The 17,465-nt window shown below is 29.6% G+C and overlaps 2 protein-coding genes across 6 annotated transcripts in view; one reads left to right on the top strand and one right to left on the bottom strand.

Annotated features, from left to right (window-relative positions):
* The window catches only part of LOC142331028 (phytanoyl-CoA dioxygenase, peroxisomal-like), a 36,033-nt gene that overhangs the window by 16,476 nt on the left and 2,092 nt on the right, over positions 1-17,465 (bottom strand). For 2 of the 5 annotated variants that reach the window (XR_012757868.1, XM_075376614.1), the window contains exons 2-4: positions 8,524-8,620; positions 5,785-5,948; positions 3,802-3,967 (exon numbers count right to left, since the gene is read on the bottom strand). Coding sequence is in view for 4 of the 5 variants with exons in the window: in XM_075376614.1 (XP_075232729.1) it covers positions 3,802-3,967; positions 5,785-5,942 (324 nt within the window). In the remaining variant the exon portion in view is untranslated. Of the gene's footprint in view, positions 1-3,801; positions 3,968-5,784; positions 5,954-6,960; positions 7,125-8,523; positions 8,621-17,465 lie in introns of those variants that run through there. The other 3 variants (XM_075376615.1, XM_075376616.1, XM_075376617.1) reach the window with 3 other exon arrangements.
* Positions 7,886-17,465, top strand: part of LOC142330877 (uncharacterized) — a 47,233-nt gene continuing 37,653 nt past the window's right edge. The window contains exon 1 of the mRNA XM_075376343.1: positions 7,886-8,001. Within this exon, the coding sequence (XP_075232458.1) occupies positions 7,886-8,001 (116 nt within the window). The remainder of the gene's footprint in view (positions 8,002-17,465) is intronic.

Here is a 17,465-nt window from a genome sequence, read left to right as displayed (position 1 = left end):
TCCTCGATTCGAACAGCAGCATGAGAACATTAACCAAAGTGAAAAATCGATCATTAAAAAGTGAAAATTTCAAACCCTTCAAAATCCATCTGGTGCAAGAACTTAATGAAGATGACTATGATCAAATTTTATATCATCATCATCATGATGTCTTTTGTCAATGGGACTAAATTCTGGGGTTTTTAATATTTAACTACAGTAAATAACTCCTAATAATTACTTTAAATTCTGTTTTGTACATAATCACTGTTTATTAATATTGAAATCTATTATTATTGTGTTTGATTACTATGATTGTTATTTGTTTATTATTTTCATTTATTATTATTGTTTGCTGTAGTCATTATTTTTATTCTGATTATTATTGTGATTTATTATCCTTATTGTCATTGTTATTATTGATTCATCTTATTTTATTTATGTTCTTAAACTAATAAATTGTAATTATATAAACATTTTCAATTGCCAATCTCTCAATATCCTGATGAGCTGCGAACATCACAACACCGGTTCAGAAGTGGGATGTTGAGACAGTTATAAAGTTTTAACAGTTTTTGTTTGCTTATGATTTATATTAGTTTAAGGTTATATTGGTATTTCAATTTGTTGGTACTGATGACTTACTGTTTGATTCATTTTTGTGTTGTTTATTTTTATATTTTGATGTTTTGTTCAACTATCAGTACCAGGTAGTCAGCTCTCAGCTCTTTATGTTATTGATAAGTTTTTCTATTTATTTTATTATTTTTTGTAATTGTAATTTATTAATCATAAAATGGACGCTACTAAGGAGGATATCCACAATATTAATGATTGGTTTCATGGTAAAAAAAATGGAGCAATATTTTAGTTCATGATTCAGAAAAGTTTGGTTCAAGTTTTCCTTTAAACATATGATTTGATCACCGGAATTCAAATATAGTACTAATTAATTCAATTTTTATGGATAATTAAATAAATAGATTTATAATTTTTTAATTGATGAATTAGAATGTAAATAATAAAATGTGGGAAAAATAGAGATATACATTAATATAATTAATTATGATATGGTCTAAGAAAATAGAAGTACAATAATTTAATCATTCCTACCTTTAAACCATGTACTCAAGGTTGCTTACGTTGACTAATCTAACAATAATAATTATTATTATTATTACAATACAAAAATAATTATCTTTCAATCTATATCACCATCATCTTCCTTTCAATTATAATAAAAAAATACTTATAAGTTATAATAAAATAATACTAAAAAAAATAATAGTAAATTATAAAGCAAAAAATCTATTCTGTTATTACACATTTATATTATAATAAAAATTATTATGCACTTGTATGAATGATTAAAATAGAAATTGTGTTTTTGATATTTATGATGTGAATGAGTAATATGAAGATTTAAGATATGGTTGTTATTTTCCGTCATTATATCTTACGCTCATGAGCCTCTTTCTACAGATTCTCTTCCTTTTGAAAAACTCACCTTGCTACTGCAAATCATGGCCTATCCTTGATTTTTATTAGATTCCTTTTTATTCCTGTGGAGCATTCTATAGCTATTGGTATTGTTTAGATTAGGTCCTGGTTGTCATCTAAAGCGATAATGGCAACAAGAAATACATAATTTAATTGTCCTGACAATGGTGAAAACATCCCAGGTTTCAAGACAAACCTGGGATGTTCACCATTATGTGGTGAAAGTGCCATGGTGTGATTCATGAAAGCACTGAATTTTAGAATTTATGTTACACATATTAATTAAATTTGACTCAAATATACCTAATCTCATTTAATAGGTTTAACAACAAAGACTTTATACATACATGTATAACTTTACTATATACATGTGCTTATATGTGCTGCATGTGCTGTATTCATGTGCTTATATTTATTTTTAATTACAGAACGGATTACTCTGAAATGGAATGTATACATTTGCTTTTTTAAGTTTGTTAGTTTATAGCAATATTATGAAATACTTTCTCTCTTGCCAGGCTATAACAGAAACTGAAGAAAATCTCCTATGAATCTTAAGATTTTCTTTTTTTAAGTGTTACTAAAGCTGAGGTTATTCCAAGTTGTGAAATTTCTTAATATGTCTGCTGTAAAGCTGTTTAATTTTTATACCTTAAAAAATCACATAATAATATGTTTTACTGAAGTTATAATTAATACAGACTTGTTAACTCAATAATTTGTGGATTCTTGGCTGTTTTTTCTTCTGGATAGTGATGATGCACACATGTTTTGTCTCCCATCATAATACTGAAAAGCAAGTCTCACTCAACATGATAATGTTTCAGAAGCTGTTCACAACATTATTTTGTTGTTTGTTCTTTTCTGTGAGTTTACATGACATCCAATGAGAACAAATTTTCCAGTAACTCAGTTGTATAATAATGTGTTCTACTCATTCTTTCAATATGCCTGTGTGGGTTATGATGCATTTTTAAGTGATACGACAATCATTTTGAATCAATTCATTCATCTCCTTTTGGTGCTTCTCATTAGTTGTACATCTGGTCGACCACTGCAAACTTCATCCTCAATATTAGCTTTACCAGCTTTTTTTAAATTTACCAGCTTCAAAATTTGATTGTCCACCTATTCTCAGTATTTCAATCAATAATTTTATCACCGTAAATGGCTTTTAGATGATAATGAATGACACTAGTTTTCGTTTTTCCTGCTGTTAAAAGTTCAGTCACTACACATTGTATTACATGGATTGACAGCAAGCCCCATAAAAATGGCAACAGACTCGAGTCCATAATATAAGCCTCTTTCTACTCAATTTCATAACAATGGTGATCGTTCAAATATAAGTTCGTCTGGATCAATGAATTTTGGAATGAAGAAGGTAATTGCTAGTTGCAGTAAGACAGTTCAACAACCCACACAGCAAATAACACAATGTTGCGGTTAGGTGACTTCTTTTGGAAGAAAGTAATTTCCGATGGTCTATGGCCAACTAGTTCACCAAATTTATCTACCGTGGATTTTTTTTTCTTTGAGACTGATTATTTAAAAGAAAACGTGCTCGTAATTAATAATTACATTACTGAATAAATTAAACTCAACACTGAAGTCGAATATCCTACTTCAGTGTTGCAACCAATTCAATGTTGCAACCAAGTGGCTATTAATTTGAAGAAATATGCTGATGCCTGTAGAGCTGCAAATGGAGGACATTTTGAACATTTATAGTTATAAAATTATTGTTAAGTTATGAAATTATATAATATTTATTTCTTTTTAAGATTTAAAAAAATTTTATATATTTGTTTCCATTATGTTTTTTCCCAAATAGGTTGCATAGCTTTTCGCTCATCTTGTACTTCCACTGGCCAGTATTCTGTGCATCCTAGTATAGGTATACGAAGTAAGAATGCTATCATGCTATCTGGGTGATGCAATAACAACCAGATAATGTAAATCAAATACAGTAGAATGCCATTATTAATACCTAAAAGAGTATATACATCTAAGTATCAGCAAATATCACTTCTTTTTAATAATAATGAATGTATATGACTAGAGACATGTAATGAACATATAAAGGTTAGTAAACCATGTATCACAGCACCGTAAGCATAGGTAAGTTTGCATCAGAAGGAAATTTAAACAGTAAAAAAAGGTAACATAAAATAAAGGCAAGAAAATGAAGCAGAAAATTAAGAATGTGAGATTTAGTATAAAATTTGTGATTAAAAAATTGCAAAATTTGCAAATTTGAAAGCAACGAAGTGCCCTGAATCAGTCAAATAACCAAAAGGAAAAAATTAATTTTACACTCACTTCAGGAAAAAAACAGTACTGTTCAAAAACTTCATCCCATAATATATCTTGAACTTTATTATAAAGTGCTTCACCAACAACTCCACGTTTAGCTAAAGATATATCTTTCATTAATGTCATAGAACCTTTTGGAAAACGACCTTCACAGATATCTATAAAATGTTGGCTATAAAAGAAAATCAAAGGTTAAATTAAAAATAGAAAAACAGGATTACAAAAGTGTTAAATGCTTGAAAATCAAACATACACACATTAAGATCTGCCCATAATATTCATTTAGAAGTCTATGAATAAAATCTAAGACTGGATTGAAGAGTCAATTCACCAGGTCTACCTAGTGAGTTATTTCAAAACGCTTCTGGTTTTTCCCAAACTTTTCATGTTTAGTCACAGATTTTGTTTTGGCAAGCCAGTGACACCATGATACTGAAAAAAGCCTGAGCTTATAATCGCTTAACCTGTGCAAAAGTTGAACAACTGCTATAACTGTTTCAAGGTTACCCGTAAAGACTATTGAATGCTGTGCTACTGTTTATGCACTACAGAAAAATAATATATATATATTCATTCTTGAAACCCCGTTAATTCATTTTTGGACACCCAGTATTACAACCCTCACTAACTATGTAATACCTGAAAATACATTACAATACCTGTTCATTCAAGGAAAAAACCTTTTAACTACAAGAACAAAGAGTACATAAATGTTTCTGCAAATATGAACTGAAATTATAGGTTAAATTACACTAAAGGTGTTTTTTATATAGTTTTTCTACGTACCAATATCTCCAATCTTGGTACATTTATTTGAGTTTAGGTTTCAGTTTTCTAATCTTTTACGTGTAGTAGCTTTTATTACAATTATGAATGGAAAATATGCTTTAGCAACATGAAATGCAATTCTGTATTGCTTCCCATCAATTGATTCAATTACACACTTATTATCTAAGATTCCATGCAAATGCTAAACATATATATTTACATCTGTATGGAATCAATCTTCTGTTCCACAACAGTCCCTAAACAGCATTTGACTAGAAACATGAGGATTTTTAGTGACGAATTCAATCTTTTATGTGTCAGTAATATTACTGATGAAAATGAAATTACATTTTTCTAACAAAATAATATTTCTGTGGTATTCACATCATTCTTTTCATTGTGAAAATAATAAACTACCTGCAATCAAGTTTCTTAGAAATTTTGAGATAAGTTTCATCATCTGAAATTTAATATAAAAAGGAAGCTGATCCTATTATTTTGGTAGTTTTGTTTCAAAATCTACACCCAAGGAATATGTCACTCAGTGTGAAATCCTTTCTAATCTAGTTTTGGAGATAATCACATTATTAGAACCATTTTAACACATTTAATATTGCTTTCATGAATTTGGATATAACACAGATGGATTTTACACAAACATGATCACATATATATGCTCTGTCTGTTTCAATAAGTTTCATGCCAATTCTCAAATTGCTTCAATATTTACTACTGCTATCTTTAATGATCTCTTTTTATCTCCTTTGAAAATTTTTATAAGTGCCATCACCAAATTTAGTCTTTGAATTTGCATACCCTTTTTATGATTTCTGGTCATGGACTGGTTGCTTTACTGTTCCTATTTAGCAATTTACTTGAGATAAATAAATAATGTTCAACATTCACAGCGTCATGGAACAAACTTTATATTCAACTAATGAATAATAGGTCCTCTTTATATTAAATGTATTTGTATTGATATAATATACATAAACCTTCTTTTCTCACACAAGAAACATTTACAGACAGCTCAGCAGTTAAAAACAATAAGGAAAGATAAAAATAAGAACTTAATATTGAATGCATAAGAAACAAATTAAAAGATACAGGACGTAATAAATAAATAAAAAATATTAAAGAGAATGTAACAGAGGATACCAAACTAGCCAAGAAACTGACAACAACAAATTTTAAAAAGTATAATTAATACATGTTTATTACCGAAATTGTTCTAATAATTCCTCATTAACCAAATCCTTAATAACAAGAAATCCATTTTCCTCATAAAAGTTTCTTTGCTCAACACTCAATTTGTTATTTCTATTCAGCGAATATTGGAATTCATTGATGTCATTAGCTATATTGTCTGAGGATGTCATATTTATCTGATATTAAATGTTAAGGATTTTTGTAATAGCATATTTAAATGCAAACTATATATATATATATATATAATGGATAAAAAATGAAATTTTAATAAAAGTTTAAGTTTAAAGGGTTAAAGAAAAATCAATAGAGCTTACAAAATTCATGTAAAAGTATGTAAGCAGTTTAATACGAGATATATTTTTAAAGTAAGTACCACCTTGAAATTAAAAAAAAAACAAGTACACTATTCTTAACAATTTTATTTTTATGTGAAAGCCTGTGCTTTAATCTACTTTTCTACATAACTGCCACCAGTATTAAGGCACTTGTCGTATCATGCAACCAGCTTTTGAACACCATCTTTATAGAAGTCTGCTGCTTGACTTAATAACCACTGCAACATGGTCACAATTTTTGATAATTTAAGTGTTCGGTCACAATTTCATGGACAACAGTTCTTGAAACTTGAGGAAACTCTTCAGATGGCCTAGAAATTGTAAAGTGTCTATTCTCTTTCACTTTTTTATCAACTCTCTGCACCAAATCTTCAGTAATGGAAGAAGTTCGTCCATTCCATTTCATTCCTCATTATTAACATTCTGGCAGCCACCTTTAAAAGCTGTAACCCATTTTCGTACCATTCCATCGTTCATAATGTTTTCTCATTGGTGTGATTTCACGGCTCTCACCAAACCATTGGAACTTTAAATCTGAACGCTTCTTGTTCACCCTCTGACCACTAAGTCCTTCAAAACATGTGTAGCAAACATAGTGGGGTGCCCAAGTTTTGTCTTGACCTCCTATTTTCACTTCATAATGCAAGAGGTACTTGTGGAGTGGAACTTGTTATATTTTTTTTTTTGCCTCTCCACCATTAACTCACTACAAATGTAACAAAAAGAATCTAAAGAATTTTTGCAGCCTCTTGAAGCTATTTTGAAAACAGAAAGTTTGCTTTATGGCCTGAAAATATATTTTTCAAACAAAAAATACATTTAATCACAGAGGACAGAAAAAAGCTTGATTTACCCACACTGATGGTTGAAACGGCATAATAGTAGTTGCACGGTGCATGAGTGGCATGGATAGCTGCCAATAAACATGTTACATCTTGTTAAGTCTTGTCACAATCTGTCAGCCAAACTCTCCCATCATCCCCCTTCCCCACCTCTTCACACCAATCTACTGTTTAGCTACAAGAATGCATAAGTATCAGCCAAAAAAAGGTGAATATATTTTATTAATTTATTATTTGAAAAAAAAAAACATTTTATATCTATTTTATTGTATAACATTTTCATAATATTTCAACTTTTTACAAATTTCTTAATTTGCGAATTGCGAAAAACCCTAAAGTGATAGAAAAAATAAAGGTAGTTTTTGGATTCAGCGCTAAAAAATACATAGGCATTAATTATAAAAAGTTAAAAAACATTCCACAACCCAAATTTTGCAGGCTTGTGCAATTAAATACAAATGTATCATCCTAATTTAAAAAAAAAAACAAACTGAAAATTCTGCTATAGACATAAAACAGAAATTAACATGTATATGTATTAATTTATCTATGTCAAATATACATAAGTATTTAACATATATATATATATATATATATATATATATATATATATATATATATATAAGTATATACAGGAATATAAGAATATATTAGTATATACATAGCGTACCAAATAAGTAATGAGACTGATTTTTTTTTCCAGGAACACTTTCAAGAAACGCACCAAGTGTAATCATTTCACCTGCTAGAATTTTGCTGAATATGCAGACACTTTGATTGTGACTCAGCCAGTGCATGCACAACTATGAGCGTAAAACATTGTGCAAGTAGTAGCACTGAAACATATCTTCATGGATCAAAGAGCTGTGATAAAACTTTACTGTAAACTAGGAAAAATGGCATCAGAAGTTTACAAAGGTTTTTAAATTCGACATAATGTCAGAGTATGGAATGGCATGGAACATTGTGACCGAGGCAGAGGAAATTCAGGTTGCAGAAATCACGCACCAAGACAATGGTGATTGTTTTTTATGCTTCTGGAGTGATCCATTGTGAATTTCTCCCTGAGGGCACAACATGTCAGGGCACAGAAAGAAAGGACGCATTCCAAAGCAAGAGTTGGGTTCTTCTATATGACAATGTAACAGCTCACTGCTGTTACATTGTGAGAACTGCCCAAACAGTTTTTAGCATCAAAACAAATCTGTGTGCTCGAATACCCACCCTATTCACCTGATTTGGCACCTGCAGACTTTTTTCTATTTCCGAAAATTAAATGTGCTTTAAAAGGAGAATATTTCAGTGACAATTAAGGACATCCAATGTGCTGTAACTGACAAATTGAAGGGAGTACACAATCAGGATTTCCAACGTTCTTTCAACAACTTGTATGATCGATGTAAACATTGTGTGGAGGTGTAAGGACATTATTTTGAATCCATGTAACTGCTAAATTAAAATAAACATCTTAGTTTCAATGTAAGGCTAGGTTGTCCCATTACTTATTTGGCACACTGTGTATGTTGTTAACATGCAACTAAAACATTAAATTAATCAGCAATGCAGAAGGATACTGATTGATTGATTGCCGTTGAATGTATAGCTGGGATAGGCTTATTTCATACACGCTTTTGTATAGAATTCAACAACTGAAAACTGGATAACAAGAATCTGCAAAAAGTGTAAATTAAAAAAAAAATTCAGTACATTATGATAAAATAAATTATCAGAAAAAACCAAAATTAAAATACAGTGAAACCTAAACAAAAATATAGTGAAACCCCCTTTTTATATACTGTTTATGTAATGAACTATCCATTAATAGGTGACAATATGATGGATGTATTTAATTCCATTCCACGCAGAACATACAGTGGTCTAAAATGTTCACTAGCAAACTAATTTCTACTGTGACTCTCATAATGTTGTTCCCATTGGTATACTCCATAATTCCAGTCAGTGATATTTTGTAATTTGCTCACCCCCTTCTAGGGGTGAGCTTCTAGCTTAATGTTTTACTTTGGTAAATAACATGAAATTTGATCAGAAGTATTGTGTTCATAATTCAAGTGGTTCTCAACTTCACTGATGATCCGAAAAAGTAAATTATTAATTTTACTATCAGTAAGTTCATTTAATATAAAATACAAATGGCATATCTAATAATAAATGATTATAATGTTGAATATTGCAACTGTAACTTTATTTAAAGAGCGTGAAAATACTATTCTGTAAAGCATACATATAGTAGACCTTGCTGTTGATAGATATTGAAAGATGTTTCACCATAAAGCCAATATTAAAAGGCTATAATTTTAAAATAGGGTAAGTAATTTTTAAATATTTCATACATGAAATATATTTCAACATATGTTGAAATAACTTTTTCAAAATATTTAACTTCTCAATTGTATTACATTATATCTAATATCACTGGTTTTTAATAGAACGTTTTCAAATATTTATTACCTTTCTTTTTAAAGAGGAAATTGGTAAAAAGAATTCATATAAATACAGTCAGTATTATGAATTGTTTTATTATATAATGTCATTATTATAATTTACAAATTATTTAGCTTTTAATAGATAATGTTTATTAAATTTTATTAACACAAAACGCTATACTACTCTACTATATTTATTTATTTTAAATCATTATTACGTAACACAACATATGTAGAAATAATAAATGTATATGGCAGGTGTAGAGTCACAAAATATACATAAAATATCACATAGCAAAAATATCATAAATTAATACAGTGATTACAATTATAATACACACTATTTCCAGACATACTCCAATAGCATACTACAAATAAAGCATAATTAAACATAGTTTCCATAAGATATAACACACTTTACATTTACTATCCTTGCTTGAGTATCGGAAAAATGATGAAGAAGATGTACAACTACTGCTGATTAGACAGATATTTACTTATCAAATAATAGCACCTGTCTGCCAAAAAGCTCTGAAAAACTCTCCTAAATCCATTCTGAAAGGCTTCAATTTTAATAAGTGGTGGCAGCTTATTAATAAGACAACCAGCATAATTTTGTACATGTTCCATAGGTGGATGTCCTGTGCTTTGGATAGGTCAGGACATTTTTATGCCAGGTATCATAAGTATGAAAATCAGTTATGTTTCAGTACTGTCAGTTTATCTTCAATAAATATTATAGGCTGGAAAATATAAATGGATGGATATAAATGGCTAGATATAGTGAGTGAGATATAGTGAAATATCTAAAAGAACTCTCAAATGAATCACCAGGTTCTTCATTTGAAAAATCATACAAATAATTTTTTTTTGAATAATATTTTTTTAACAGAATAACCCCAAAAAATAGCTCGGTAATTTAAAATGGAATATACGTAAACAAAATTCACTATAAACAGTTTTCCTGTTAATTATATGCGATAGTGTAATTGAACAAAAATAAAGCTCACTTTAATTTAGATGACAAGAGACTGAACCAGGCCCTTCCAAGTAAGGGCATCATCAATCATGAGACCCAAAAAATCAGCAGAGCTTGAAAATCTCAAGGAATCCATAAATGGAATATCAATAACTGTTTCTTGATTTAAATGAGATCTTATTGCTTATATTTTATTGGAATTAAGTAGCAAGCCATTAACAAGAAACATTCATTCATTCTGATAAGATCACTAAAGATAAGACTCACTAAATTAGAGAAATTAGAATAATTTAAACTATAAAAGTCAATGTAGTATCGTCAGCAAACATAACCAATCTCAAAAATGCATCAAGTTTGACCAATTATATACATAAGTCAGAAATAATATTGGCCCAAGAATAGATCTGAAGAATGTCATGAGATACCAACTCAGGTGCTATTTCTAGTTAATAAACTGACATGAACAATTTGCCAATGGTCTTTTAAATAGGACATAAACAGCGTAAGAGCAGCTCTACAAACACCATAGTACTCATGCTTCCAGAGCAACAGCTTGTGATTCATGCAATAAAATGCATTTGATAAGTCGCAGAAGATACCAAAGAGCATCGATAATTTTTGTCAGAAATTCATTCCCCACTTTAACAGTATCTTACCTTTACAGAATCTAAACTGGCTATGATGTGACAACCTAGTATTTTTAAAGTAACAGAATAGTTGGGAAGCTACAGCCTTCTGAAAGACTTTTGATAGCAGAGGAAGAAACGCAATTGTACGATAATTGTTAAAATCAGATTTCAAACCCTTTTTTAGATGGAATTATGTTAGCAAATTTGAGTAAATCTGGAAAGAGTCAGTCTTGATTAATGTATGGGGCAGCTATCAAAGAACACTGCCTCAAAACAGAAGGTGGAATTTCATACCAGCCACAAGTGTTTAATGGCTTTAAAGATAGTAAAATAGATATACTTCAGTCACAGACACTTCTTTAAAGATCTCAAATGAAACATTAGCAGTAGGAGGATTTTTTTAATAAAAAACATGGCTTGTTTACATCTAGTGTCACATTAATAATCTTACATATTTTAATAAAATGTTGATATAAGGAATTCAAAAGATCGCCAGTTACACCATCAAGAGTAAGAGTTCCAAAAACTCATTATTTCTTTCCGATATAACCATCTGCTCTCTCACCATTCTCTAGGTAGTCCTAATTTTATTCTTTGATTTTTCAATTCTATTATTACTATACATATACTTTGCTAAATTAGTACATTTTTAAAAAACCTTTTTATAAACAGCTACATACTTCTTAAAAGAAACATCGCCAGACACCCTATTCACTGCATGCAACTCCCCTCTTCCTCAAACCTGACACTTGGATACCAGTTTTCACCTAGCCCTTATCATCAACATTTTTATCAATATATTTCTTTTTACATGTTATAACGTAATATATTTTTACGTAAATATTTTCTTTTAAGTGTTTATGGGTACTATCTACATCCTCTAATCGAAAAGTCAGTTGATATACAGAGTTCCAGGTTTCCTGTTCATTTTATTTCATTAATAACTGCTGATACTTTTTCATTTTTTTTTTTTAATTGTTATTAATGAATTATTATTTATTGTAAAATCTATTTTACAATCAGAGGTTAATAATTATTAATAAATCAACATATTTAAATTAAAAAAAAAAAAGTTTAAAAAAAGGAGATTATGTCAGATTTGAACCGATGTGTCTTCTTCCCCCTTGTAAGAACCAAATATCTCATTAATTAGAATTTTATTTGGCTATAACTCTGGAACCAATGAAAGTGTGTACAACTTATGAAATATCGTTGAAAAGCTCTCAATGAGGGGTTATTACTGTAGTTAAGAAGTCCAAAATCCAAATTTTTGGGATTTTGAGTTTTTTGGACACTTTGGTCCAGTTGATTGCAATCAAAAGGGGAAGTGTACAATTAGATGTTACAACAGTCCTAAATCCAAAATTTCAACATCCTATGGCTAATTGTTTTTGAGTTATGCAACACACATACACACATACGTATGTACAGACGTCATGCCGAAACTAGTCAAAATGGATTTAGGTATGGTCAAAATGGATATTTCCGTTGAAATCTGAAAACCATAATTTTTCACGATCACAATACTTCCATTTACTTCGTACAAGGAAATAAAAATGACAATAAATAGTTTCATTTGAAATATCATTCCATTCAATTGATTTTTGAACTGTACATTATATATTTTATAATTATAAAAACAACATCATTATCAGTAGACTGTTCATTTAACTTAAAAGGTGAAAATATTTGATTTTCTATTGATATTGTTGTCATTGTCACTTAGAAAGTAAATTACTTAAACCACCAGATTCTTACATTTAAATTTTTTATTAACACCTTTTCATAAAAAAAAAACATTTTTATTCTTTACCTAGCATCAATACTATTTTGATATTAGTTGTATTTGATATTAACTGTTCCAGATCACATATTGCTGGAGCCCACAATACTCTCATTTAAAGCGGATTTCTAAGGATAAGAAAGGGAGTTTAATTGCAATTTGTGAGACAAGTTCTTTTCCTACGTCATCTACTATCACTAAAATTAACTTTTTTAAGGTAAAATATTATGGAATAAAAATAATATTTTTTTTAATTAATTAATTATAAAAATACTTTTACGAGTATCATGAATGTTTTTCTGCCTATACAACAAGTCTATAATTTAGTGATAACATAAGTTTATAACAGAAAAGTTAACATAATAAAATGAAATAATAACCTTCCAAGTTGAATTTCTCATGTTTATTCATGACATAGCCAGATGCCTATGTTCAAACATAAATACTCGCAAGAATAAACAAATGATAATAAAATGTGTGACCAATAGTCTTAATAGGATTTAACAAATCAAGAACCTCGGTATAAAAATGCTAAAACATTTCTCAATAAAAAATTAAAGCAAATGTTGTTTCCTGTCATTCTAAAAGGAGAGTTGCTAATGCCAGTTTTAAGTTACTAAGCATGCCAGCCTCCGTGGCGCAAGTAGTAGTGTCTCGGCCTTTCATCCAGAGGTCCTGGGTTCAAATCCTGGTCAGGCATCGCATTTTCAACACGCTACAAATCATTCATCTCATCCTCTGAAGCATGCCTAATGGTGGACGGTTACTAAGCATAATTGGGTTAGAGATCCCAAAAATGGTCTGTACACAGATCCTTCTCCACTAAATTACATAAATTTAGGTCATATCCTGAGATGTTCATATGATAGTGAGCATCTAGAAGGAAATCACTTGATACCAACAAAAAAGAAGAGATTAGAGCTAAGAGAAAAGTAAATTTAATGCAAATTGGATAATCTAATCTACCCAAGCCACAGGGTTGGTCTAGTGGTGAATCCATCTACCCAAATCAGCTGATTTGGAAGTCAAGTTGGTGGTTGGGTTTCGATTAACCACACATCTTAAGAATGGTCGAACTGAGACTGTACAGGACTACACTTCATTTACACTCCTACATATCATCCTCATTCATCACCTGAAGTATTATCTGAACGGTAATTACCAGAGGCTACACAGGAAAAAGAAAAGGATAATCTACCCAAGGAACTACAAATAAAGATAAACAAACTCATCCAAACGGGGTGTGTCAGACCCAAATCAAGCAGTTGGTGTCTTGCCCACAATTGCTTGGGAGTTTGGTGATCTTTGCCCAAGAGAGCATGTTACAGATCTATTTTACAATTATTTAGGCTACAAGCATCATTACAAAATGCAAGATAGATATATAATAAATAGATTATTAAAAGAAGTCCAGAAAAATATACATTAATAATATCAAATTAAAGATATGAAAGTGATAATAAAAATTGATATTTCAGTAAGTTATTTAGTTATACAGTCTACTTTTGTTTACCTGTTTAGTTATGAATTGTATATGGTTATTATAAAAACATAATTCCAATTATAGATAGTAAACAATAAGAAAAAACGTATAAAATAAAATAAACTTACTACTATAAAGCAGTACTACAGCGATAGTGTGAAAATGGTACAATATAAAGAACTAGCCTCAAGCAAACCAAACATTTAAGTTCAAGGTTGATAAAAATGGTTACTAAAATTGCCATACCTATGGTAAAGGTATTTGTAATCATTTAACTTTCATCCAGTTCAATAACAGCAATTAATAATAATACAAGTTCAAACTATTATACATAAAGATACTGAACTAATTAATATAAAAACACATTATTTTAAATACTAAAAATGCACTCAGCTAAGCAAACAAATACAGCAAGAATAAATTAACTTGTAAAAGCTTGTAATATATGAGTTAATATCAGTCGAACAATAGTAACCTTCAAGAAAGTACATACAATTCTTATAATTTACATATTTGTATTTATTCAGTAATTTAACATGAATTAATCTTAATACAATAAAAACTGTTAGTCATTCCCACATGTAAAATATCAGGAACTTATATATTAAACAAGTCAAAAATGAACTGAAACAAGCAATTTTTTTAATATCTATGAAGATAACAGAGATTAAACATATATGCATAAACATAATATCAAAACCTGAAGATTTTATTAGAATTGATAAAATGTAAAAAGTTATTATTAAATGAGTAGAAGAACAATTTTTGATTAATAAACACCCAGTAAATCAAAGGCAAAGTCACAGAAAAATCTTCATACTATAAAAATAATCTAAATATTGATAAAATAAGGATTCAATGTGTAATATGATTTATAATTGAATATTTATATTTGCAAATTTGGATAATTTTAAAAGAAGAATCAGGTCAACTGTTATTTTTCTCACTTAAAGGAACATTAATTATGAATGCAGTTCATTACTAGGGTCTGGATAAATCAGCAGATATTTTTACACACAACACAATTATGAAAATGGATTAGGTTATTTATTTAGGAACCTGTGGCGCTTAATTTTTGAGCAAAAGCAAATTTTGTTGCAGCATTATATTTAACCCTTTAAGTATCAATTTAGGTTTTACAGTCATCGAAAAACATGCACAAACTTGAAATCTTTACATCAAATTTAGTTAAATTCATTTAATTGGGATTACAACTTGAGATTAATTAATTGGGATTTACAAATATGTGGAAAAAAACAAAATAATTTGTTTTATATCAAGTGTTATTAGAAAAGAAAACATTTCCTATGGTGGAGAAAGTTATCGAACAAATCAGCTGTGTCAAGGTTAATACTACCGATCACTTTTCAATAATAAAAAAATTTGGATATTATTTTAGTAAAAATGTCATAGATATTTTATTTGTAGAAATAGATTTTTGAAAATTTATAGTACCACAAAAAGAACAAATTTCCTTTCATGTGGTATATTAATAATTGTAATATAAATTATTATATGGATAACAGCAAGAAATGAAACATAGTTGAAAAACAATTTTTGAAACATTTTAATAAAAACTTGATTTATACAACTTATGTAAAAAAAACTCTTTTTTTTTAGTTTGTTTTTAATACTAAATAAGTTATTCCTTTGGTTGAACAAGCTAATTGTGAACAAAATAAAAGTAATGAAACTGATGAATAATTAATGATACGAAAATAAAAATGCTATAAATCAGAAAAAACCCAGACTGGCACTTTTGACAAGCTTGTTGAGGAGAATGCTTGACAAATGACTAGAAGAAATGTGTAGCCCCCAAAGGTTTTAAGTTAGGCAACGCAACATTTTGGTTACCCTTGCCGTAAGGGTTGGTCATATCAAAAATTATTTCAGACAAAAGTTTTAAGTAATGTTTAAAGGACTAACAACTACTTTAAACCAATTCCATACTGTGTTTATTAAGGGAGATATGATTTTTTTTTGTCTTCAAAATCCCATTTTTTCCACCCCCTGGGTCAGTGGTTGGTGATATTAAAAAACTTTACCTGGATAAGTTTTAAGCTCTTATCCAAAGAATAGTAGGAACTTTAAACGAATTTGATAATTTACTTAATAAGAAAGTTATAGAGATATTTTGTTTTTTTTTTAAAAGCCATTTCCACCCCGTAGGTTCAATTTTGGGACTAGTTATTTTTAAAGCACAATTTGAAAGTGATTGGCAAAAAATTACAGCAGTTATCGTGTCCACAAGAAAGTGAAATATACAGATATATATATATAAATGTATATATAAACTTGTGAGCTGACGATGGTTTTGGGGTCTGGGGATGTGAAACATTAAGATATGTCAAAATTTTCTGGAAGTCAAATCATGGTACTCATTACAATAAGTAGCTTTCTTTTAAAATCTACCTAAAAGCCTGCTTACTAGAATACTACCAAACAATTCTTACAACTAATCTAATGGTTTTATATAAAATGAAAATTTCCTTCAAATTAATTTCTGTAGTGCATTCCCAAATTTTTCACTTACAACTTAAATGAGTCTCTATGAGGTGGGCAGGAAATCCCTTTACACTGTAATAAATCCAGCTTAATTGGGCTCTATTGCTACCAATTTTCACAGCTGATATTCCTTACTGCTGCTGGGAAAGTTGGGCAGGATAACCCATATGGGGATCAACCGGTGTATTCATTTGTGATGGGATGACTTTAGTAATAATCAAGTATGGAACGATGGTGGTTATGAGTGCACTCACTGTTGAAGAGCGTTTGTTAGCTTGTGTGTAGGTCCACGTTCATCCACATACTGTTAAAACATTGGAAACATTATGAGTGTCTTCTTTCTGCATTTTGGGAAATTATCACCATCACAGCAAACATTACTAACATGGGAGAAGAAAGCTTTTGCAACAGGAAGTGTACAATGGAAGGCCAAGCACTCAATGATTCTTATGCTGCTATAGAAGCATAAGTTAAACTGATGCTTCAGCATCTGATTCAAAGAAGCATCAGTGGATCACTGATGAAATCAAGCGCAAACATTCTGCAAAATTAGGCATTCCAAGATCAACAATGCAAGACCATGTGCAGAAGGACTTCAAAGTTAAATGTTTTTGTTGAGCCACAGTTAATGAATTGAGTGACAATGATCTTGATTGATGTGTTTATGCATGACAGTTATTCTTTGAATGCTTT

The sequence above is a fragment of the Lycorma delicatula genome, chromosome 10, assembly GCF_047948215.1.
Source record: "Lycorma delicatula isolate Av1 chromosome 10, ASM4794821v1, whole genome shotgun sequence".
Lineage (NCBI taxonomy): Eukaryota > Metazoa > Arthropoda > Insecta > Hemiptera > Fulgoridae > Lycorma > Lycorma delicatula.
Note: the sequence above shows the minus strand (reverse complement) of the source record. Positions and strands in the feature narration are given on the sequence as shown.